Here is a 26737-nt window from a genome sequence, read left to right as displayed (position 1 = left end):
TAGCCGAAACACAAATCATTTGATTTAGATCAGCGAATTCATTTTTTTTTCTTAAACAGTATAAGTTTTCACTTGCGTCACGGTTTGGTCAGTTACCTGGATGCGCTGCCATATTGGAGATACTCGGATGTAAACAACAGCATCAATTGCACAGATAATGTACTATAGTGAATACATTGTTCTTCTAATTTATGCTGTCTAAACCATGAAAAAAAAAAATGTGTGGAAGCTGCTAAATCATATAGAGAAGGACTTAGTTAGCAGGAAAGGGTGCAATATTTTGACATACTAATGTTAATAATGTGGGAAAGATGCATTCAAGCAGTATTAAGTTAAGATATTAGCTTAATATTTTACCTAACTGGCTGAAAATGATAAGAACAAACACGAATGTTGTCAAGATTTTTGCTCTGGAAATCCTGGTTCAGTTTGGCCAACCACAAACGCCTTTTGTTCCTCAAACTGTTTTTTTTTTTTTTGTTTGTTTGTTTTTTTTGCACTCTCCTTTATTTGTTATTACGTTTGGCAGTCTATAGTACTCCAAATGTAATTTCTTGGTCCAACTGATTAGTACAGTCCCAAACATGACAATAATTGACCATTTTCAGCAGCATTAATTAGCAAAATATGCACGCTTATTTCGGTTCAGTAGCATTGTTTACATTCAGTGCCACCAACATGGCCGATTAATGACGCGTTGTGAAAAACCTTTATACGGATTCACTATTTGGGCACATCCCTAGTTGTGTATTTTGTAAAACTGAATATTTAATTAGATAAAAAGCTAACACTTTACAATAAGGTTCATTAGTTAAACATTAGTTAATGTATTAACTAACATGAACTAACCATGAGCAATACATTAGTTGCTGTATTTACTATTCTTTATTAATGTTAGTTAACAAAAATACAGTTGTTCATTGTTTGTTCATGTTAGTTCACACTGCATTAACTAATGTTAACAAGATTTTAATAATGTATAAGTAATTGTTGAAATTAACATTAACAAAGATTAATAAAAGCTGTATAAGTGCTGTTCGTTATTAGTTCATGTTAGCTAATGTGGTTAACTAATGTTAACTAAAGAACCTTATTGTAAAGTGTTTCCGATAAAAAAGTAAGCATTAAGTACCTTAATAGAGTTAGAAATGAAAGCAAATTTGCTTAAGCAATGTGTAAATGGCTATTAGTCGTTATCAAATAGCCCATTTTAAATAGTTATTATAGGCTGTTTTATTTCTTTTGAATCACATTAAATTGGGCCACTTTGATTTCATGCTGATTTCGAAGCTAATGTGCTTTCACAAGTATTTGTGCTCCAAGAAACAGACACACATAAATTGACAAACAAGTAAACAAGAGTACAAGCGAAAATACGTATAGAAAATATTTTATTATCATAAATAATATTTTACAGCAATTGTACAAATTTCGTCTTTGTGCTTTACAGTAGTAATTTCCATGTGAAGAAATGATTTCAGTGAGGACATTTCAGTCAGTGGATAATGACCATGCTGTCTGCTGAATACATCTAAAACAAGTTTAATTAGGGCTGTTTTTAAAGAACGACCCTTAGAAGGACCTCAGTGAGCAGACAGATGTGTTTGTTCTTCCAAACCCTGCAGTGTGATAAAACTGCACAGCTCCGTTTGAACTTCACTATCAGTGTTAAGGACTCCAAAAATACTCCGTTTCCCAAAATACTGTACCGTCAAGTTTCTGTTCAAACACATGTATGCATCAACACACAAACTAATATGCTTTGTGTTTGTGCGATAGCATGTTAAATCTGTCATAAACATGTTTAATGTTTCACCCCAAATTCAAAAGGAAAAAAATAAAATTATGTTTTGTATAAACATATCATTTCATTTTTAATTCTCAGTGCTCTAATGCAAGAAAAAATTGCAAATTGTAAAATACTATCCACCTTACTCTTGCCGTAAGAGCGGACACGGCCATTTGTAAATTTTATGGGTCTGGCTTCTGGTCTCATCCACGTCCAGCTATTTTTAGCTGTACAAAACAGCTCGTTTTGCTGCTTGGTATCACAAATTGTCGTGTCTTACCATATTATTTTAATATATTATTTTAATTATGTACACACTGGTTTATAGCATGCATGATGTTGTTATTCTCGTTATATAGCAGCTAATGAACCGGAAGTCTCATCCATAGGCTTACTTCTGGTTAGAGTGGATAGTATTTATTGTACTAAATTAATTTAGCATTTTTACTGTAATGCAAATTAATTTATTATTTAAGTTAGATTTAAATTTTAAACTTAAATGTAAGATTTGATATTTAATTACATTTGTATGGATTTTATTTTAATATCATAATAAAATTTCAGTGTCTTGCGAAAGTATTCATATCCCTTCATTTTTTTCACTTTTTGTTATGTTACAGCCTTATGTTAAACTGCTTTAAATATTTTCATTATAAATTAAACACTTAATTAACCTGTGGCAAATTCAATTGAATGGGTATGATTTGGAAAGGCACATACATCTTAATAAAAGATATCAGAGCAAAAACCAAGCCTTGAGGTAAAAAAAAATGCCTGTAAAGGAGAAGAATGCTAGATAATTACCAGATGCAGATGTGCAAAGCTTGTCACATCGTACCAAAAAGGCTTTAAAGGTGCTTCAACTAAGTACAGCGTTAAGGGTTTGAATACTTATGCAATGTACATATTTCAGTGTTTTGTTTATTGAAAAAGTTGCCACAAATCTGTTTTGCTTTGTTATTATGGTGAATGGAGAGCAGATTGATGTGGGGAAAAAAAGTTATTTAAAGCAGTTAAGTAAGGCTGCAACATAAAACGGGGTGTGAATACTTTCGCACGACACTGTATACTAAAAATGGCTTTATTTACATTATACAAAATATATTTTTCTTTTAATTTTGGGGATTCAATAGGACATTTACTCTTTCAGACTTTGGTGAATCAAATCTGACCATAGAAAAGTGTTTCATCATGGACTGGTCTCTGGTCTCTGGTACTTTGGTTCTCAAGTCTAAAAAAACTACGCAAACACCCTAAAGCGAGAAGACCCCTAAGATCTGCGAGGATTTATTTCCCCCTGCTAAATGCAAATTCGAACTCACTCACCAAGAGTCAGACAGGTCTGCTACAAAGAGTGAATCCATTAGCTCTATGGGGTAAGAGGCAAGAGATTAAATACTCGTGCAGTAGAGGAGTACTTTCTTTTTAATGGTAATTTATTCCATTTTCCTTTTGTATTTACCATGCATGTCTTAACCTTATTTTAAGTGCAAATCAAGCCATGCTGTTGGCGTATTTGATCAAATCAGTCACGATCGGATGGTAACGAATCTCTGCAAGTAAACCATGCTAGTATCCTTAAACAAATCAACACAATCCTCTTTCTCTCTCACAATGAAAAAGTGCATTCTCTGAATATTATGACTCTTATTGCTGCGCTGCAGAAGCATGCATTGACATCAGGGCTGCGTTTGTTTGTTATATTAGTTGATTACATCATGTGGTTCAGGTTAAATGTTATATCTGGGTTCGAGAGGCGTGAAATACAGCTGCAATGATTATTGCTTCAGAATCAGCTCCGGCTGATGCTTTACATTCCAGTTTACATGGATTTGCATGTCAGTGTTGTTATTAGTATTACTGTAACATTCATATGTCTTATTTAAAATCACTTCTGGGTTGCTTTCTAAAAGACGGTGATGTAACGGCACGGGGTGTAAACGATAAACCTCGTCCAATTTCTGCTGAGTATTTGGAGTATAAGCAAATAACCCATAATAATAAAGATAATTAAGAAGTCGTTATTGTAAAACATGCTCTGAAGCATAAAACAACCTTAATAGGAATTTTACCATTTAACATTGTTTCTTTAGCATCCTGCTCATCTCAAGGGCAAAAATATATATTTTTAAAGAATCTAGGATGTTTTTTGCCTTACAAAATCTTCACACTGTACAAAATGTATCTATGTTATAACATAAATAAATCTTCATGTACTTAAAACATAATGTTTGGAGCTTCTCATCTTTCTTTCTCCAACAAAATCTATTTTCCTCTCTATTAAATGTAAGATATGATGTTTGATATGACCTTGATAGCTTTTTGGTTGTACGTCATTGTTCTAAATCATGTTTCTCTCTCTCTGCTCTCAGGTAGTGGAGAAGCGAGTGCCATTGAGGTGATACTGACCTCAGCACAGCTCCTGTGGACCTGATAATGACCATTCTAACCTGAGAACATCTCACAGCATGCTAACATGTCCCTTAACCGCTCACAGTACGTTCATAACCACTATTCTCAAACATGCGTATCTGAGATTGTATAGTCAGACATGAAAAATGAGAAAACCTGAATCATCTCAGAATATATAAATATACAAGATCATATATTCTGTGATGGAGCAAAAGATAATCAGGTTTGGTGATGGTGTTTTCAATAGACAGGCTAATGCATGTGTTTCCCCCTGGACTTCATTATGGAAATCAAGGTGGAGTTGATATGGGGGAGGGACGCTGGATAAAAAGAGCGAAATAAACAGCTATTTATATCTTAGTCATGTGATAAGTGGATTAACAGAACGGGCTCCTCCCAAACTTGCCGTAGGAGCTTTATTTCTTATAATAATAGGGGAGACTGGGACTTGCTGTCACAGCTACAGTGAATATTTCTCAAGGTTGTTTTTTACAAGACAATTTCTCTGCAGACAACTTGTTGACCACTTGTCAGAGTGGGAATTAAACAAGTCCCAGTCTCTTCTATTGAACTTGTTCAGACATTATAACAGGCCTGATGAAAACATAATGCCACATCTTCAGTATTTAATATGTAAAAACATCCAGGAAAGGGGTTGAAATGAGAAGCCATTACCTCTCTTCGTTCCTGAGTTTCTTTGTGTTCACTGTGTTACGATGTACTGTGGTACATCGTTGTGACAAATCATGTGTGTTGATTACATCCATCAGTTCATTTAGTTAAAAACAAAGCTACAATGCACTAGAGATCTGGACAGTAATAGTGTGCCCATGGTAATATGTTTGTGTGCTTTCTGGAAGACCCAATTGTTGATAAAGAAACAACATACATCCTTTCATTTCACTAGTTCATCCATTGTTCTTCCATTTATAAAGTTCGGCCTATGCGATCTAACAAGTCACTAATGAACTTGTTTGAAGATGCCTGTTGTAGACCAGAGGAGGTGAAGATCCTTTCACATGACTTGCATCAACATCTACCAGTTGAACATGCTACAGCATTACACACAGTATTTAAAATTATAACCAATTTACACAGTGTTGAAGACATTCATAGATAATGATAGGAAAAGGAGATAGAGCAATTGTAGAATATAGTTGGGAGAAATCATAACACTTGAGGCCAGATTTTCTAACAGCTTGCACCAGCGCAACCCCCCTTTTAGCATTAAAATAGTAGGGTACAATGGGGCTAAAGGTTCCCAGGGGTAAAAGGCGCTTTTGATATTATTTTCCTCCAAACCTATAGATGGCAGAAAAACTTGGCGTAGCACTTTCCAAAACATTCGCTTTTCAAGATACACATGCAAATTTGTCTGATCCTTGACGTGATTGCAGGCAGAAACGCAAAGTTGATTCTGTGCTAATATGCATTTGTAAGAGTTTTCCTAATCACTAATTTTAAGTTTTACTAACTAAATTTTACTAACATTTGCGCTTGGCAAATTACCGGTATTTGCGTCATTACTTAACGGCCAAAAAGCATGTCTTAAAGTAGGCTGTAATTTGCGCTGCTCTTGGTAGATTGTGCTAGTCATTATGGAAATGGCTGGATCTGGCTGCTTCTGTGTTCTTTAATCTGCTTTTTAAGTAAATCATATGCAGAATTTTCGCCTCCCATTGTGCTTTTGTGGAATAACACTAATTTGCCCTGTTTAGTAAATCTGGCCCTTGATATGGTGACTGTAGTGAAGATCTTGCTTTTCAGTTGTCAAACTATTTTTGGTGTAATTTGAGCAACAAAAAAAATAAATAAAATGTATAGGGATACAGCAATATTAATAGTCTGATGTTATGACTGATAACTGATAATGACAGATTATATTAATATCATCTAAAATTCTATACTATTTTTTTTTCTAAATGAATTCAAAATAAAACATTAAAAGCTTAAATCAATCATTTTAAATGTTGAAAGTGAATGTACAATGTAGAATATACAGTATGAAAAATAGATATTCATTTCAAAATTTGCTACAGATTACAATTAACAGTCTTGGTAAATTATTAGTGTTTTTTAAATGTTAACTTTAAAGGATTAGCTTACTCTAGAATTAAAATTTCCTGATAGTTTACTCAACCCTGTGTCATCCAAGATATTCATGTCTTTGTTTCATCAGTTAAAAAGAAATTAAGGTTTTTGAGGAAAACATTTCAGGATTTTTCTCCATATAGTGGACTTCAATGGGGATCAACAAGTTGAAGGTCCAAATTGCAGTTTTAATAAAGCTTCAAAGGGCTCTACACAATCCCAGCCAAAGAATGAGGGTCTTATCTAGTGAAACGATTGGCCATTTAAAAAATATATATAAACATTTATATACTTTTTAACCACAAATGCTCATCTTGCACTGGCTCGACAAGCATTATGTAATTACTTGTCACGTAATCATGCGTCACGTGTCACGTAGGCAGGAAGTATCGACCCAGTCTTAACAAAGCAAACATGCATAGACAAGACCCTTATTCCTTGGCTGGGATCGTGTAGAGCCTTTTGAAGCTGCATTGAAACAACAATTTGAACATTCAACCCATTGAAGTTCACTATATGGAAAAAAATCCTGAATTTCGACTGAAAAAAGAACTTCTTGGATGACATGGCGAGTAAATTATCAGGAAATTTAAATTCAGGAGTGAGCTAATCCTTTAAGTAAATGTTAGATGATGACAAGTCTAGTCTAAATATAAAAAATATGGGAATGAGCATGTACTACACAATTAAATATTCAATATTGGCTGTAATGTGCATCCCTAAAACTGTATGATACCACTGATCTTAAATTTTGTTGAGCTGTGCATTGATGCAAGTCATGGAAAAGGGCCTTAACAGCTGTTACACTTCAAAACCCCTATAGAGCTCATTAGCTTCTCTAGTAACGTGTACGAACTCTTGGGATAGTAGTTGGTTTGTCATTGTACAAACACGTTTGTCTAAACTAATATACCAAAGCTGCCTGTGGTTTCCATAGTTCCTGGGATCCTTCTTCAGTCTTGCTGAGTAGCTTATCTCCACACCGCCATGTATTTGGGTAAAACGCTTGGCTCTGTGATTCCTGATAAAGGCGGTGAGTTAACCAGCAGGATGGAGCGCAATGAATCCCTTTACCAGAAAGACTGCAGAGTAGCACAAACAGCGGTGTGTGTGTGTGTGTGTGTGTGTGTGTGTGTGTGAAACAGAGCGAAAGAGAGAGAGGAAGACGTGCTACATGAGTGGGATCTTGAAGGGCCCGCACTTGCAATTGGGGACGATGCATTGCCATGACAACCATCAGTCAGAGTGGGCCCTGCGGCAAGAGCTCTCACTGTTTGTCAGCCTCGCAGGACAAAAACAGGGAGCAGTTCGACACAAAAGAGTGTCTGTGTGACAACTAACGCACCATCACTTTGGTATCGCAGATGCTCTGCCTTGGGATAAGACATCCCCTTCTCCTTTCCAGAGTCTTATTTCATCCTTTCCCTCACTCGTTCTCTCTCTTTCTCACACACACACAAACACACACACACCAACACTCAGTCTATCAGAATGTCCCTCTTGCTTTTTGCTGGCACACGAAGTTCCGTCCTTTCTCAGAGAAGGTCTCTCCCTTTGAAGAGGAAAGGTGCTTACCTCATTTTCTTTAAGGGAATATGTCCTCCTTGTCTGTGTCTGGCGATGTCGGCCGTGAGATCTGGAAGAGCGACATGGGAGAGGTCGGAGTCTTTCTGCTTCTTAGCAACCTTAATACCTCAGCAACCTGTGTCTCCAATGCAACCATTCGGTTACCGAGTGCTGACAGCTCCTCTTTAAGTTCAGTACGAAGTTCAAGGATCGAGGCGTGCAATGTGTGTTCAGGAATCGGTGGGATTGGAGGAGCTTTCCCGTCGGGCTGAACCGGGCTTCGGTCCACTGGTGTGCGGGCGCCACCTTCGTCCAACCGTAGGTCGCTCTTGGTAATTCCGCTGTCGCAAGAATCAGTCTTCTTTAGTCCACTTGGCTCTGAAGTCTTTCCAGAGCTGCTCCGCTCTGGAAGAGTCTCCATCGATTCTGCTTTCGGGACGTTTCCCCAGCTTTCTGGCTTCGCCATGCTCTCTCTAAACCTTGCCCATCCTCGTGCACGTGGCTCTGACGTCCGAGGGACGTTTGGGACAGGGGCGCTGAGCTTGGCCTGGTCGAATGGACCCAGGGTGCGGTTTTTGCTTGGGTGGGATGGGATGGGCGTGGCTGGGCTCTCTGTTACTGTGACGATGCTTGTGGTGGCAACCACATCTTGGCTAATGATTTCGTGGTGGATTTGGCCCTTCTCAATATCAGGGTCATCGGAATTGGGACGCACAGCAGCAAGACGGGCTTCCTTCTGCTGGCGGAATCGCTGAAACAGGCGGCGGACAGGATGATCAGGAGGGAGATTCAACGGAGCCTCATTCTTCCTTCTCAGCCTCTCCTCTTCCTCACGCTTCACATCACTAATCTTTCTAAAGACAAGCTGAAAAGATACATAGAGTTAGTTAAACATACACATGCAGTCGGGCAACCTTTAATGTCTGTGTAAAGGCAATTCAGAAAATTGTTACTAAACCAACCTAACCCCATGACGAAAATGTACCTGTGGGAACTTTTTTGCTAGGCGCCTAATACATACGAATAAGTACATATCACTGAAGTTCCAACAGAAATATCCACTGAGTGGCTTTAAAAGAATGTTCTTTTTTTTCAGGAACAGATGAACATACATATGGTATGTTTTATTGTTGTTGGTTTTGTACGTGCCACTGCAAATCTGACTTGAAATGTCCGTTGAGTTGCGCTATAACTCTAATAACTCTCATCTTTTAGCTCTTGTTTTTCGCGAGATATGTACCCAAGGATTCCGCAAGTCCAATTTCGTGCTGGCTGAGCTACTGAGCAAGTTTGTTACATGCAGTGTTGTGTCCATTTTTGACCCCCTGCCAAATTATTACCCCCTCTTGTTGAAATCGCTACATTATTGCCTAAAACCCTTTCCACACTGAGCACGATGCAAAAAAGCGAGGCGAATCGCCAAATCGAGAACAATTGATCACCGACCAACAATACATTTTTCCTCAGATATGTATCTCGTATATGTAATTAACATCATCCTCTGCTCAATATACAGCATTAATTTAAGAAAAATAAAGTTGGGTTCTACACCAGAAACACAAACTATCTATAATGCTTACAATAATACATCTTAACATATAAGTAGATTTGTATAAGTAGTAGTGCTTTTATTCTGATAGTCAAAGGTCTGGCTGTGCAACATTATGCAATATATAGACTTACAACACTCCAGGTATCTTCTTTATAGAGTGATCACGCTCACTGTGTTGTGAATATTGCAAGATATGCTAAGTTCTAAGTTATTTATTGCAGCTCATGTATAATTCAGAGTTGAAGGCTTTTCATGAACAGATTCCCAAAGTCAAACCTATTCTGTGTTGAGTGTCTGCTTAAATCTTAGCGTATGTGGGTCTGGAGGGAGCGATTTTATGCTGCACTTTGGTTAGAGCATCTATTTCTCTCTTACAGACACATAATGGCATTCAGTTTTGTTTGGTTGGTAGGAGGGTTTAATAATTACAATGGTAAAAAAGCGTATTAAAATAAGACGCATATTTGTGTGTTACACACACCCCTGCCTGCATACTGTGACAGTTTGTTCCTGTCACTATTGCAAGCTGGACGGTGCATTTGTATGACTCCATCTTCAATATGTTAATATTCATATTGATCTTCTGAATATTCATTAAGAGGGACAGAGCGCCCAAGCATCTGTACTGCCAATCTGTCTGTGAAATTACTGGGAACAGAACAACACACACATGCTCTCCTCTCATGCCTAGTAGGAGAAGATAGTGCTGTAGTGCTGTGGAAGCTTGTTTGTTATGTGCAGTGAATAATTTCACAATTTTATTTTACTTTGGCCATGTGTTTATTGTTATTGATTCAACTCATACATTTCATCTGAGAATAAAGCTGAAGGCTATCATCTCATATATACTGTGAATGTTTTGAAAGGCTGTGTAAATGTTGTGTATGTGTGAACAGGCCGTCAAAGGGTGTTTGTGATAAATTCAGGTGTAGCTTTGGGGGGTTTAGAAGTCATCGTCTTCTGTGACAAGAGACAGACTTTTCCTTTCAAAACACATCAAACACAAACACTGTTTCAACAAATGACACACATGACCTGCTATCCACATCTGTCTAAAGGGATCCAATCACAAGTGGTCAGGTGATACACATGGCCTTTACACCTGGTATGAACTTGTCTTCTGTGACTTTTTGACTTTGCATCTCCCTACTTTGAGTGTACATCTCATAATTTCAACAGTTGGAGTTTTTATCTATATATATCAGAATTTTTTGACTCTATAGATCCCAATTTGACATTGTCTTAGAATTTTTACTTTATAGCCTTCATTTTTGACATTATATATCAGTTTCTAATTTATACAGTATCTTACAAACAGAATCTTACAGTTTGACTTAATATCTTACAGTCTAATGTAATATCTTACAATCTGACTTAATATCTCACAATTTGACTTAAATATCCCAATCTGACTATATCTCCCGACTTTGAGTTTCGTCTCGTAGTTTAAATTTAATTTGAGTTTATATCTTACAGTTTGACTAAATATCTGTCAGTTTTATACTTTATAGAACACAATTTTGTTGTCTTTTTACTTTAAAGCCTACAACTTTGACTCGGTTTTAAATTTATACAGTATCTTGTAGACATTATATCTTACAGTTTGACTTAATGTCTTACAGTTTAATGCTAAATCTTACAATCTAACTTAATATCTTTCAACTTTATATTCTTTATATATAGATATATATATATATAGATATTATATAGACTTTATATCTCACACGTTTGAGTTTATTTCTCACAATTTTGTCTTTATGTATTACAGTACAGTTTGACTTTGTATCTCCTTACTTTGGGTTTACATCTCATAGTCTTATTTAATTATATAAATTTTAATTTGAGTTTATATCTTACAGTTTGACTAAATATCTCTTCATTTTACTTCGTATATCAAACATTTTTAACTTTATAGAACTCAATTTTACATTGTCTTAGAATTTTTACTTTATAGCCCACAATTTTGACTTTTGAATTTATAGAGTATCTTACAAACAGACTTTATATCTTACAGTTGAACTTAATATCTCAGAATTTGAGTTTATATCTCAGAATTTGAGAAGTTTGAGTTTATATCTTACAATTTTGTCTTTATTACAATTTGACTTATTCCTTGACTTATCTCCTTACTTTGAGTTTACATCTCATAGTTTAATATTAATTTTAATTTAAGTTTATCTTATAGTTTGACTAAATATCTCTTAATTTCACTTCATATATCAAACATTGTTGACTTGACAGATCCCAATTTTATTTTATGGCCCAGAATTTACACTATATATATTAGAGTTTTGAATTTATACAGTATCTTACAAACAGACTTTATATCCTACGGTTTAACTTAATATCATAGTTTCATATGCATTTTAATTTGAGTTTATATCTTAGAATTTTGACTAAATATCTCTTAATTGTACTATATATATCAAACATTTTTGACTTTATAGGTCCCAATTTTACTTTATATATCAGTTTTGAATTAATACAGTATCTTACAAACAGACTTTATATCTTACAGTTTAACTTAATGTCTTACAACTGAATGTAATATGTTACAATCTGACTTAATATCTCTCAGTTTGGCTTTAAATTCCACAAGTTTGAGTTTATATTTTACAATTTTGTCATTGTGTATTACAGTTTGACTTTGTATCTTCTGACTTTGAGTTTACAACTTAGTTTCATATTAATTTTAATTTGAGTTTATATCTTACAGTTTGACTAAATATCTCTTAATTTTACTTCATATATCAAACATTTTTGACTTTATAGATCCCAATTTTACAATGTCTTAAAATTTTTACTTTCTCACAAGTTTATATATTTTACAATTTAGTCTTTTTATGTATTACAATTTGACTTTGTATCTCCTTAATTTGAGTTTACATCTCATAGTTCATATTAATTTTAATTTAAGTTTATATTATATAGTTTGACTAAATATCTCTTAATTTTACTTCATATATCAAACATTTTTGACTTTATAGATCCCAGTTTTGCTTTATAGCCCACAATTTACACTATATATTAGAGTTTTGAATTTATACAGTATCTTACAAACAGACTTTATATCCTACAGTTTAACTTAATATCTCTGAATTTGGTTTATATCTCACAAGTTTAAGTTTATATCTTACAATTTTGTCTAAGTATTACAGTTTGACTTTGTATCTCCTTACTTTGAGTTTACATCCCATAGTTTTATATTAATTTAAGTTTATATCTTATAGTTTAACTAAATATCTATTAATTTTACTTCATATATAATATGTTATATACATCATATAACATTTTTGACTTTATAGATCTCAATTTTTTATGTTGTCTTAGAACTTTTACTTTATAGCCCACAATATACACTATATATATTAAGAATTTTAAATTTATACAGTATCTTACAGTTTGTATCTTTCTTAATGTCTTATATCTCACAAGTTTGAGTTTACATCTCATAGTTTCATATTTATTTTAAATTGAGTTTATATCTTACAGTTTGACTAAATATCTCTTAATTTTACTTCATATATCAAACATTTTTGACTTCATACATCCCAATTTATATCTTACAATTTAATGTAATATTTTACAATTTGACTTAATATCTCACAATTTGGCTTTATATCTCCCAATCTGACTTTATATCTTACAAGTTTGAGTTTATATCTTACAATTTTGTCTTTATATATTACAGTTTGACCTTATATGTGACCCTGGACCACAAAACCAGTCATAAGTGTAAATTTGTCGAAATTGAGATTCTTACGTCATCTGAAAGCTGAGTAAATAAGCTTTTCGTTGATATATGGTTAAAATAGGACAATGTTTGTCTGAGATACAACTATTTGAAAACCTGGAATCTGAGGGTGCAAAAAAAAATCTAAATATTGAGAAAATCGCCTTAAAGGTTGTCCAAATGAAGTTCTTAGCAATGCATATTACTAATCAAAAATCAAGTTTTTATATATTTATGGTAGAAAATTTACAAAATATCTTCATGGAACATGATCTTTACTTAATATGCTAATGATTTTTGGCTTAAAAGACAAATCGATAATTTTGACCCATACAATGTATTTTTGGCTATTGCTACAAATATACCCATGCTACTTAAAACTGGTTTTGTGGTCCAGGGTCACATATCTCCCTACTTTGAGTTATAATTAATTTTAATTTGAGTTTATATCTTACAGTTTGACTAAATATCTCTCAATTTGACTTCACATATCAATTTTGTTTAATTTATAGATCCCAATTTTACCATGTCTTAGAATTTTTTAAGTATATAATTTTGACTTTATATATCAGTTTTAAATTTATACAGGGTTTTACAGACTTTATAATGTAATATCTAATGTAATATCTTACAATTTGACTTAATATCTCCCAGTTTGACTTTATATCCCACTAATTTGATTTAATATCTTCTGATTTTGGCATCATATATTACAGTTTCACTTTTTATATCCCTTTTTGACCTCATATATCAGAATTCTGACTTTATATCCCCCAGTCTGACTTTCCATCTCCCAGTTTTCGTCTTTATATCTCACAGTGTAACTTTACATAAAAATTATATTTTACAATTCAACCTTATTTGTTATTTTAACATTTATCTCACAATTACATTTATTTTATCAGTGGATGAATAACAAGAATAGGAGGACATTTGTTTCACTTTTGTGTTTTGTGAGTTTGAGCGCATATTTGTCTGAGAGCTGTGTGTGGGAGAGAACATTGCCACTGTCACTTTCCAAAATGACAAAACTCAGTCAAACATTAAAAATGACAAATTCCAGCATCAAAAAAACATTAACAATTGGAAAGCGTTCCCCTTTATTAAATACATCTAGCTGCAAGCAATTTCATAAAGTGGTGGGAACAAAAATCAACCATGGCGAAAAATGGTGGCTATGCACACAATCACAAAATCAAATTCTTTTCCATTGTTGAGTTTAGACACCACAAAATAATCCTCAAGCGGTGTGTATTAGTGGGAGAAACAGAGCGTATTAGGCATTCCCCCATGATGTCTCACATACAATTGTTTCATTTGGCCTTTAATGTGCTCAGATTTGTCATATCGCCACTTTCCATCCAAATGTAATGTTTCTTTGTAATTGAACTCTAAATAACTCATCGTGTTTGGCAGCAGGTGGAGAAATATATCGCCGCCGCTCCCTCTGAGAATGCAGGCCGAATGAGAGAACTGAAAAAATCAGTCAGACAGATAGACAGCCTCAGTAGATTGCGCTTCTGAATGACGTCAAGGGTCTTGCTTTTCTCTGCGTTGCAGAGATGATGGACAGTAATGACCAGACCGCTGCCCTCCCATTCAGCCATTCCAATCCTGGACACAGACACACACAGGCCCTTCCACTATCCAGAAATAAATCCACCCTTATAGCCATCATCCATATTTCTAAGCCACGGTATTCGTACACATGTTTGTAGCCAGCTTTAGCACAGATATTCATACTATATCTGTCAAACTAGAAAAAAATGTTTTTGTTTTTTTGCTCATACAATGATAGTAAGTGGAGTCCAGTACTGTGTCGGACCCCATTGACTTTCAAAACATTTACAGCATTCATTAAAGGGATAGTTCTACAAAAATGAAAGTTCTGTCATTAATTACTCGCCCTCATGTCGTTCCAAACCCGTTAAGACCTTCATTTATCTTCAGAACATAAATTAAGATATTTTTGATGAAAATCCGAGAGCTTTCTGACCCTGAATAGACAGCAATGCAACTGACACATTCAAGGCCCAGAAAGATAGTAAGGACATTGTTTAAATAGTCCATGTGACATCTGTGGTTCAACCTTAATTTTATGAAGCTACGAGAAGCTTATTTTCGAAGAAAAGAAAAATAACAGCTTTATTTACCAATTTCTTCAGGTCAATTGGATTTCATCAAAAATATCTTAATTTGTGTTTCAAAGATGAATTAAAGGAGAACTCCGGTGTGATATTGACCTAAAGTGTATTGAATTTCTTGCAGTTACTGTCTGTATAAATCTTCTTGTAAATAAACTACCGGTGCTTTTTCTGAGTTCTCAATGTCTCGTTTTAAATGTCAGGGCCCTTGGAAGTCTACCAATGAAGTGTGGAGCAACTTTGTGCCTCGTAAATGGCGTAAAACAGTGATTTATTTACATGGCTATTCCGATGCCCTATTCACCATCATTGACAACCTGTTGTGAGCATCGGCTAACTAACCCCAGATTTCGGACTGCAGTGGACAAGACGAGATGAGATATGCAAGGTACGTTCACACTCGGTATCATGATTCAATACACTTTAGGTCAATATCACACCGGAGTTCTCCTTTAAGGTCTTATGGGTTTGAATTTTCATTATCGGGTTAACTATCCCTTTAAATACAACTTAAGCTCAAAACGACTGTGATCTGTGATGTGATTTTTATTTCCACAAAATTAACTCTGAATTTGTAAAATTAACCAAAACTAATTTGGTAATTCAAACAATGAAAACAGACACTCTTAAAACGAAAGTTTCCTTATTGGCATCAATGGTTCTATGAAGAACCTTGAACATCTATTGAACCTTTCAAATGCAGAAAATGTTCTTTGTAGTCGGATAGGTGTGCAATAATATTTTAATATGTCAATAACTGTTTAATTTCAATTCATTTACACTTTTTAACTGTTTTTGTCCATACAATTAAAGCCAAGGGGGATCTGACTCCACTGACTTTTATTATATGGTTGAAAAAAAAAAAACATCTTTCAAAATATCTTCTTTTGTGTTCCACGCAGTGTTGTTTTTGTCAACGATGCCGATGACGAGATAAAAATGGCTCGTTGATGACTAAAACATGACGAGACGTGTGTGAGTTTTCGTTGATGAGACGAGAATAGACGAAAATGTTAGTGGGTGGTCCGTCAGACGTTTAAAATGCATGACATTTCCGCTTATTGTGCATGCCAATTAAAACTTAAAAAGTATCTGACGCTATGGCAAGCCGTTTTAGCATTAAATACTCTTTGCTATACTAGTATGGCAAGCCGTTTTAGCATTCCATCCTTGTTTGTCTTTTATGTTCTAAAACATTCCTTCATTATTGTAATTATTGATGAAAATAGTCGATCCGGAAGCTCACATTGTGTTGAACTATAGATCTGCTATTTTCAGAACTTATAAGTGACACTACCCAACAGCAAAATACTTACTGACCTACATTAATTTGTTAAAAGACTTCATTTTTTCCCTTTTTTTGACTAAAACTAGACTAAAACCTTTTTGACTTTTCGTCGACTAAAACTAGACTAAAACCTTTTTGACTTTTCGTCGACTAAAATTGGACTAAAACTATCACATATAGAAGTGACTAAAATTTGACTAAAACTAAGAAGCATTTTAGTCCAAAAGACTAAGACTAAGACTAAATCTAAGATGGTTGTCAAAAACAACACTGGTTCCACGGAATTTTTTTTGGTGAATAATAATTTATCGTCATTTTATTAAACAAAATAAAACTGTGGTTGGACACTTTGCATTAAATCTCTTAGAGTCTAAACAGGCAGTTAAGGCTAGAATAAGCTGCAAAATGAACTTGCCTTTATTCTGATAGTCAATGGTCTGACTGTGCAACATTATGCAATATATAGACTTAAAACACTCCAGGTATCTTTTTTATACAGAGATCACACACTATCCTGGAGAGCCTGCGTTTGGTATTGTGAATATTGCAAGATATATTAAGTTCTAAGTTATTTATTGCAGCTAGGGATGCTCATATTGACCGTTTAACCGTTAACCGACAGTAAGAATTTTAACCGATTATTACTATCAGTTAAACGGTTTAAAAGGGTTTTATTCTATTCTTTTTTTTTTTTTTTTTTTTTTACGCTTGCTGCATGGTGAAAGAAATAATGCTATTTGTAAGTTATCTGTTTACTCACGCGCGCATGTCGACACGTGCAGTGTGGCTGTACTACAGACATATTTCGCTTCACCTTTACTTAGTAAACTGATGTAGTATATGCAACTCAATGGCAAGTGGCGTTATTGGGTTATTAGAGAATGAATGCGTAAGTGAATGTATTCAAATTCTGAATGAATTATAGTCTAGAAAGTGCGCAATAGGCGCTCCCGTTACAATCACTGGAAAGCTATCACCCATCCTAGAGTAGTTCATCGCAATCTCATAAACTTAAAAAGTAATAAAATAACCTTTACACTGCACAGTTAATCTCTTATTTATATAATGCCAACACTTTCTTTGCTTTAATAAGAGAGTTCGCGAAAGTGTAGAAATCAGCAAAACTGAAACCGGCACTTTGGTTGGTGAGTGGATTGTAACATAGCCTCCTGTGATTGGCCACAGTGATAATCGAATCAACATACATGTCTGTGATTGGCTATTGCTGAACGCTGTAAAACACGCGCTTCTCCACACGCATATGACAATGGATGGAAGTCCAGAACCGCAAATTGAAAGGGTTTTTGTGATGGTGTTTTTTTCGCGGATCTAAGAGTTAACAGGCAGCGGTCCTGCCTATCCGTACAGCATGTGGACATGTTAAAAACTAGGCACACTGAGGTATTGGCTGGCCTGCTATATATTTTTATGTCCGCCGAGAAGAATAATTCCGGTAGAGTTTTTCAAAGCGCATAAAAGGATTCGGTGTGTTTTAGTTTTGTCATCTTAATTAGGTAGTTATTTAATTTATACATATTTAGTGTAGGCCTATTTATATTATTCTTTTTTTTTTCATTCAAATTTTCTCTGTTCTCAGAACCGCTGCTGATAATTTAAGTATGTCAATACAGTTTTTGTTGTTGCTCTGTATGCTGCTGTTTGCACGTTAAAATAAAACATTTGCTTGTATTTTTAATGTATCATCACAGATACTCGTGCATTCTATTTTTATTTTAAACTAATTTATTATTCTAATTTTATCAGTTAACGGTTAATGTTCGGATAACGAGCAGCGGTTGTCGGTCAGGGAAATTAACCGAAATGAGCATCCCTAATTGCAGCTCATGTACAATTCAGAGTTGAAGGCTTTTCTTGAGCAGATTCCCAAATTCAAGCCTATTCTGTGTTGAGTGTCTGCTTAAATCTTTTCAAAATTGTCTTTAGAATGGTTCTATTAGGAACTCTTCACTGCACGGTTCTTTGGGGAACCAAAAATAGTTCTTCTATGGCTTCACTGCAAAAACACCCTTTTGGGACCTTTATTTTTAAGAGTGTGTGGAGCAAACTTCATCCTCAGGAAGTACATCTGTACACACAATCAGTCAGTCATATTTCATATATTTTTGCTTTAAGAAATATACAAGCTTCATAACCCACTGGTACAAACGTCCTTATTGATTTCTATTGAAATGCATCACTTGTGCTATGATGAAAATACTTAAATAAATGCCTTTTTTCAGTCAGTAATCAGTTTTTTTTAATTGCATATAAAGCTATCATTATGCTATAATATCTAAAATTAATATGGATTGATTTTAGCACAATTAGCACACGTTTTGTATCTCTTTTCGGAAGCAAATGCTTATCGACCTCATTAAATTTGATCTTATGAACCTTTTGTTTTTGAGTGGGAAAACAAAAACATTATTTGGGGATAATTTTGTGGATAAAAATCAATGAGGCCTAAATTGATTTTTCAAAAATTAAAATTCTGTCATTAATTACTCATGTTTGTGTCATCCCAAACCCTTAAGACCTTTGTTCTTCTTCAGAACCAGTGTTGTTTTTGACAACCATCTTAGATTTAGTCTTAGTCTTAGTCTTTTGGACTAAAATGGTTATTAGTTTCAGTCCAATTTTAGTCACTTCTATATGTGATAGTTTTAGTCCAATTTTAGTCGACGAAAAGTCAAAAAGGTTTTAGTCTAGTTTTAGTCGACGAAAAGTCAAAAAGGTTTTAGTCTAGTTTTAGTCAAAAAAAAAGGGGAAAAAGTAGTCTTTTAACAAATTAATGTAGGTCAGTAAGTATTTTGCTGTTGGGTAGTGTCACTTAAGTTCTGAAAATAGCAGATCTATAGTTCAACACAATGTGAGCTTCCTGATCGACTATTTTCACCAATAATTACAATAATGAAGGAATGTTTTAAAACATAAAAGACAAACAAGGATGGAATGCTAAAATGGCTTGCCATACTAGTATGGCAAAGAGTTTTTAATGCTAAACGGCTTGCCATAGCGGTAGATACTAGGTTTTAATTGGCATGCACAATAAGCAGAAATGTCATGCATTTTAAACGTCTGACGGACCACCCACTAACATTTTCGTCTATTCTCGTCTCGTCAACGAAAACTCACTCACGTCTCGTCATGTTTTAGTCATCAACGAGCCATTTTTATCTCGTCAACGTCTCGTTATCGTCATGGAAAAAAGTGGCGTCAACTAAATGATTTCGTCATCGCCATCGTTGACGAAAACAACACTGTTCAGAACACAAATTAAGATTTTATTGATGAAACACAAGAGCTTTCTGACTCTGCATAGACAGCAACGCAGCTGAAACGTTCCCAAAATCTGCCATCAAAAATATCGTAATTTGTGTTCAGAAAATAAACTTATGGGTTTGGAACAACATGAGGGTGAGTAATTATTAACAGAATTTTTATTTTTGGGTGAACCATTTCTTTAAGTGCAAGTTTACTTTTTACAAACTGAGTCCAAATGATTTTCTGACACTCTAAATTGTACTTATGTCAAATAACATTCCTTTAAATCAGAAAATACTGCACAAAGCATCAAATTCTTCGTATTTGAGTGAATACTGCGCCTGTCAGCACTCAGAGACAAATACAGAGAACTGCCATTGTTTTTGGCGTTTTGTAAACCCTCGCCCTTGAATGATATCCGAAGCAGAGAAAGGACAGACATGCAGAGAAGGATTACATAACAAAAGCTAAAGTGTTACACAAAGGTGTGTGCGTCTGCTGCGTGTAAGAGGAGGGTGGCATTATGCGCTCACACAGAGATTCCTATTGGTGTATTGTTAGAATCCTTCTGTTGCCACGCGTCCCTCGCACTCCCGCGCACGCACGACCCTCTTGTGTATTCTGTTCTTTCGCTTTTCTCCCCCTAAATATATCATCATCAAACAGGGAAACTGATTCTGCAGCTCTCAAGGTGTTCAAAATGTGTGTGTGATGTTGAAGGTGTTAGTCTGGGGATAACGGTAAAAACGAGGGGAAGGAGGGGGCAGTGAGAGACAGCGGGGCGAGAGGGAGCACTCACATCTCCGCTGTTTCATAATTCAAACTAAAAGCCGACTGTGTGCACATCGAAGCAGAAAAAATATCCCATAACACTCTGAAATGAAAGCATACGCACACCTCTCTTACCTCTACTGTTTTACTTTTCTCTTTTACCTATCACTACTTCCCTTTCCACCCTGTCAACAGTGAAAGTTACAATTTCATCTTTAATTCATGCTTAAATTGAGACAATACGCTATTGTTTATCATTTAAATATGTTACATATTTTGTATTTGAGTGATCGCTTTTTAAATTGAATTGGATGCACAAGTTGGATGTTCGAATCACATTGTGTATTTATGTCATTTATGATTATACTATTTTGGGGAAGTGATGAATGATGTTTTATTTCATTTTAAGATGCTTTTAAGTAACATCGCTCCACCTGTACACTACTTTTCAAAAAATTGTGGTTAATAAGATTTTATTTTAAAGAAATGTACAAATTGATTCAGCAAGGATGCACTAAATTGATCAAAAGTGACAGTAAAGAATTTTACATTGTTCCGAAAGATTTCTATTTTAAATAAAAGGTGTTATTTTGAACTTTCTCTTCGTTAAAAAGTATTGGTTTTCTCAAAAATATTAAGCAACAGCTGTTTTCAACATTAAAAATGATTTTAGCACCGTTACAGAAGGATTTCTGAAGGATCTTGTCAGACTGGAAATTCAGCTTTGCCATCACAGAAATAAATTACATTTTAAAATATATTCAAATAGAAAATAGTCGTATTAAATTATAATAATTGTTCAAAATATTACAGATTTTACGGTATTTTTGGTCAAATAAACAACCTTGCTGAGCATAAGAGACTTATTTTTAAACATTATAAGGAATTAAGGTCACTAGCTGTCAAAAGTTTTTGAACAGTAAGATTTTTTGTTTTTTTTTTTAAAACTGCTCACCAAGCCTGCATTTATTTGATCCAAAGTACACAAAAAGTAACTGTATTTAAAGTAACTTTTTTCTATTTGAATATATTTCAAAATGTAATTATTCCTGTGATTTCAAAGCTGAATTTTAGCATCATTACTTCAGTCACATGATCCTTCAGAAATCATTCTAATATTATGATTTGCTGCTCAAAAAACATTTATAATTAATATTATTATGTTGAAAACAGCTGAACAGATTTTTTTTTAGGTTTCCTTGATGATTAGAAAGTTTGGAAGAACAGCATTTATCTGAAATCTTTTGTAACATTATAAATGTCTTTATCATCACTTTTGATTAATTTAAAGCATCCTTGCTAAATAAAAGTATTAATTTCTATAATTTCTTTACCAAAAAAAAAGATATGCATAGTATAGTGTATAATGTCACAAAAACCTTATATTTCAGACAAATGCTGATCGTTGGATCTTTCTATTTATCAAAGTATCCTGAAATCCTTAAAAATGCACTCAACTGTTTTAAATATTGATAATATGTTTCTTAAACAGCAAATTAGCATAATATAATGATCTCTGAAGACTGGGGTAATCATGCTGAAAATGTAGCTTTGATCACAGGAATAAATTACATTTTTAAATATATTAAATAGTTAAATAAATAGTAAAAATATTTCAAATTTTTACTGTTTTTGCTGTACTTTGGATCAACTGAATGCAGACTCGGTGAGCAGAAGTCTTACAGTTCAAAAACTTTTAACTGGTAGTGTGCTTGAAACACACTAACATTAATAACATACTCATATTCCTGCCTCGCAATTAATCACAGCCTAATTTAACTATGCGCCAAAGTCTGAGTCACAGGAATAAGCCAGAACGATCCGTACACGTTCAAACCAAGTGACTTATGAGGCGCTGTGCTGAATAGATTATAACTATTATTAACCTCAAATGGATGTTTATTTTAATCATCATGTTTGTGTACCTGCTTTGCTGTCTTTTTTCTAAGAACTTTTAGTTTAGTGATATTTATAGACCTGTGTGTGTTTGGAAAGGGTGAATCATTTTTCCTAGAAAACAGAATTAAAAGACTGATGTTTGTTTATGAGATGGGCACTTGGTGAGTCAATAAGCTGCAGATTTTTGTACAGAAATACTGCTGTGTTGCTCGTGCTGACTGACTGGTTTTGTCACTGATCTAAGATCAGATTTACCACACTCATCACAACCTCACAGAATCTGATCCCTCAGCGACGACTGATTCACTCACACCTGCCAAACACACGCAGGGTCATGATGGGACGTATTGAGTCAATGACCGTGTCAAACCAGTGAAACACATCTGACCTTTTACCGCTCATGACTTTTGACAGGAATTCAATTACACATGCATTTCTCTGTGCACGCACGTTAATGCATCTTGAAGGTTGTGAATGGCTGTTGTATGGTTTTGTGTTCATGAATGTCTGTGTTTTACCCATTTCGGCAGCATCAACTGTAACCTTAATCAAAGCAAAAAATAACTCTTGACACAGCAGCGTTGAGATGAAGAGGATTTTGCTGCGTTACCTTGGCAACCACAAACACGCACAAAAACAAATTGGATGAAGCGTTTAAGCACTTATTTATGCAGCTGTGACAGAGGACAGATGTACTGTATGTACTGTCACTGCATCATGGGAGTATGTTTGTTCAGATTTTATCTTTAATATTTACATTTAGACATTTAGCAGACTCTTTTATCTAAAGCGACTTACAAAAGAGGACAATGGAAGCAATCAAAAACAACAAAAGACCAATAACAGGCATCCAAGATGTAGGTGACTTTGTTTCTTCAGTAGAACACAAACGGCGTTCACAACTAGAGATGTTCCGATACCCTTTTTTCCTTCCCGATACCGATTCCGATACCTGGGCTCGGGGTATCGGCCGATACCGAGTACTAATCCGATACCTGGGTGTGTAATTGTATATACAGCTGTAGATAATACTAATAAATTATTTTATTGTGTGCTTCAGACTTATTCCTTAATAAAACAAATATACAGTGATATATACAGTGAACTAGAGTATTTTTATTATATGACATACATTGAACTTTTATTATATGACATATACAGTGAACTAGAGTATTTTTATTATATGACATACATTTGACAGTAATATTTTTTTCATATAGTTAGTATTACTAATCTGGTTTGCTGACGTACATCAGCCCTGTTTATAACAGAGAATTTTGGCCAGAATTTGAATTTCACTGCATCTAGCAGCAGTAACAGTGTTGCAAAATCAACGTTGGCTCCCGAATAAAGCTGTTCGGGGTTTGTGCAAGTTTGTTTGCATTGCAGTCCAAGCTGATAAACGGTCAGCGCTGAGCAGCTCAAACGTGTCGTGTTAGTTTCACTTTCGTTTCGCGTGCCATTTTATGTTTCTCATCTGAGACAGAAATGGCAGAGCTTATGAGTTGAACAACGCGGTGGTCGCGCCAGTGTGACCGCTCACGAAAATTAGTAACACTGGCAGAAAAATTGGTCACAGTCTGGAGCCCTTTAATATTACCGCAAGTGTCCCGCGCGCTTCAGTACATAGAGTAAACAAACCACGCGCCTGTACAATTCATTAACACAGAACCACGCATTAATTAATATTTAAACCATTGGTTTTTGGCTTAATATTAGTCCATATCACGATTTGATTTAAGTGTAATGAACTACCTTTGATTAATGCATCAAACTTTGACAAATTCCGTGACGTTCCGCGTTAAACTGTAAGTTCCATTTTGACTGGATTCCGCGATTCCGTCCGTGTTTTCCGCATCGCAGAAATCATAAAGCCCTACATATGAGACATGCTGCCGTTTTAGCGGACAAACTGCTAGCACATTTGTATTTCTTCTTCGCTGCTCTAAACAGTGGTTGCTTGTGGCAACACTGTTTGCATTCTGAGCCGCGAAGAAGAACTGGCTTCTGATTTGCTAGCGGGAATAACATATCTTAAGAAAATGGTATCGGATCGGTACGTGGGTTCAAGTACTCGCCGATTCCGATGCTAGATTTTTTTGTGGTATCGGCGGCATTTCCGATACTAGTATCGGAATCGGAACAACCCTATTCACAACAGCCGGGACTGTTGACTTTTCACCTTTTTAACTTTTGAGCCTGATCGACTGAAGTTAAGGTTGTTTGTTCTTCGTCACGCGCCGGCTGTTGTGAACACGCTAAGGACAGTTGGACACTGCGGTGGATCAGAGGTAAAAAATGATATAAATACTGTTCAGTTTCTTGCACAGACCAGTTGTTTCGTGTGTTAGGACCTCAGTGTATTGTCACGAGCCGCAGGGTTTAATTTGGTTTTGTCTGTGTATGTTTTTTTTTTGTCTCTCAAAGCCATGGATCCCATTGACTGCCATTATATGACTGACAGACTGCAACGGTTTGAGTTAAAAATCTTTGTGTTCTACTGAGGAACAAAGTCACCTACATCTTGGATGCCCTGGGGGTAAGCAGATAAACATCAAATTTTAATTTTTAGGTGAACTATCCCTTTAAGGTCAACTGACAGCACTTGTGCATAATTTTGTACAGTGGTGGACAGTATTAGTATTTTTACTTTGTTAATGTACAAGAATCCTTCAAGAACTTGTCCTTCAGAGTATTAAAGCCTCGTTCAGACTGTCAGCCCAAATCCGATTTTGTCCCTACGCTCTTTCGTTTAACGGAGTGTGCGTTGGTTTCTATGGCAATGCCGTTGCTTTATGATAACAATGCTAAAAACAACATTATAAAACGGTTAGTTCCATTCCTCAATTCTGATTGGTCAGCAGCTGTGTCGTATTCATGATACGGCACGGCTATGACCCCTTCACTCAACGGTTTTGTGTATCATTGAACCCCCTTAACAACCACCCTTAGCAACGTAAACACAGCTGCAGCAGTTAGGGACTACTTTTTACAGCGGAAGGCAGTTAATGATTTTACTTTATGAAAACATACAACTTAATATATATATAAATTAATATATATTTTTGATTTTAATATTTTTATTGTGTGGTAACCGTTTTATAAAAGCAATAAGGTACTTGAGGCCGTGCTGTATCGTGAATAAATCACGGCTGAAGGGCGTTGTTAGGCACGACGCGAAGCGGATACAGCACGGCCTCTCGTACCTTATTGCTTAAATAACAGCAATACAGTTTGCAATATAGATGCTGTCTTGCGATATGACAACGTTGCCGTCGCGCTGGATTATATTTCGTCTTCTAAAGCAGCGGCAGAAACGCAGGAAGCTGGAATGTGCGACTTTATTCTGTGCTGCCGTCTCTGCTGGTTTCAAAACTCAAAGAGGTGCGTATACTAGCTGTATATTGTTTTTTCCTGCTTGATTTGCAGTTCGCAACAACACAAGCTTGTTTCTGCAAAGACCTTTGTTATGTTTTCCACAAAAACGTCTGACGTGTTTGTTTTACGTGGCATGAAAACGTGAGAAAGCAGAAATCCGATTTGAATAGGATTCCAAACCACATACGAATGTAGCTTGAAACAGATTTGACCAAATCGGATTTCGTGTAGTTCGTTGCTGTTCAGACTACCTAAATATGATCGGATTTCAATTGGATTTGCATACAAATCGGATTTGGGCTGACAGTCTGAACGAGGCTTTACAGTCAAACCATAATTTATTCAGACACTTTCAACATTTCTCACACTATTTCTCACAGTTTATTTGCTTTAGTTTAGAAAATGGTAATAAAATATGACAAGAACTCAGAGTTATGTGTCAGAACAAATTCATCTTGATAATGTCAGATAACTTTAATAGAAAGGTATGTAATGCATTACAATCAACCAAAAATTCAGACACTTGTTTGTATGAAAATATTTACATAACTATACAATTACCAACCAATGCTTAATTTTGTTCAGTCTGTGGTGTAAAAAGTGTGGTGTCACATTAGCAATTAAAGAAAAAACACTTTATTTTGCTATCCTCACTTAGATAAATGAACTATAGTGTCCTGAACCTACTAGTAAAAAAAATCTGGTGTCTGAATATTTGAATTTTTGGTTTGACTGTGTATATCTCCCATATGAGTACTCTCCTAGATTAAAAAATATTGTCAGATTTGTGAACAAATCACTGATTTGAGTTGATTTTTGGAGTGAACTTATTGAATCAGTTCACAATAAG

General features: G+C 35.1%; 1 protein-coding gene across 2 annotated transcripts in view; it reads right to left on the bottom strand.

Annotated features, from left to right (window-relative positions):
• Window positions 1–7671: 7671 nt before the first annotated feature.
• The window catches only part of kcnh1a (potassium voltage-gated channel, subfamily H (eag-related), member 1a), a 78784-nt gene continuing 59718 nt past the window's right edge, over window positions 7672–26737 (bottom strand). For both annotated transcript variants that reach the window (XM_073827079.1, XM_073827080.1), the window contains one exon: window positions 7672–8723. In XM_073827079.1, the coding sequence (XP_073683180.1) occupies window positions 7878–8723 (846 nt within the window). In that variant the 3' untranslated portion in view covers window positions 7672–7877. The remainder of the gene's footprint in view (window positions 8724–26737) is intronic.

The sequence above is a fragment of the Garra rufa genome, chromosome 21, assembly GCF_049309525.1.
Source record: "Garra rufa chromosome 21, GarRuf1.0, whole genome shotgun sequence".
In the NCBI taxonomy this organism is placed as follows: Eukaryota; Metazoa; Chordata; class Actinopteri; order Cypriniformes; family Cyprinidae; genus Garra; species Garra rufa.
Note: the sequence above shows the minus strand (reverse complement) of the source record. Positions and strands in the feature narration are given on the sequence as shown.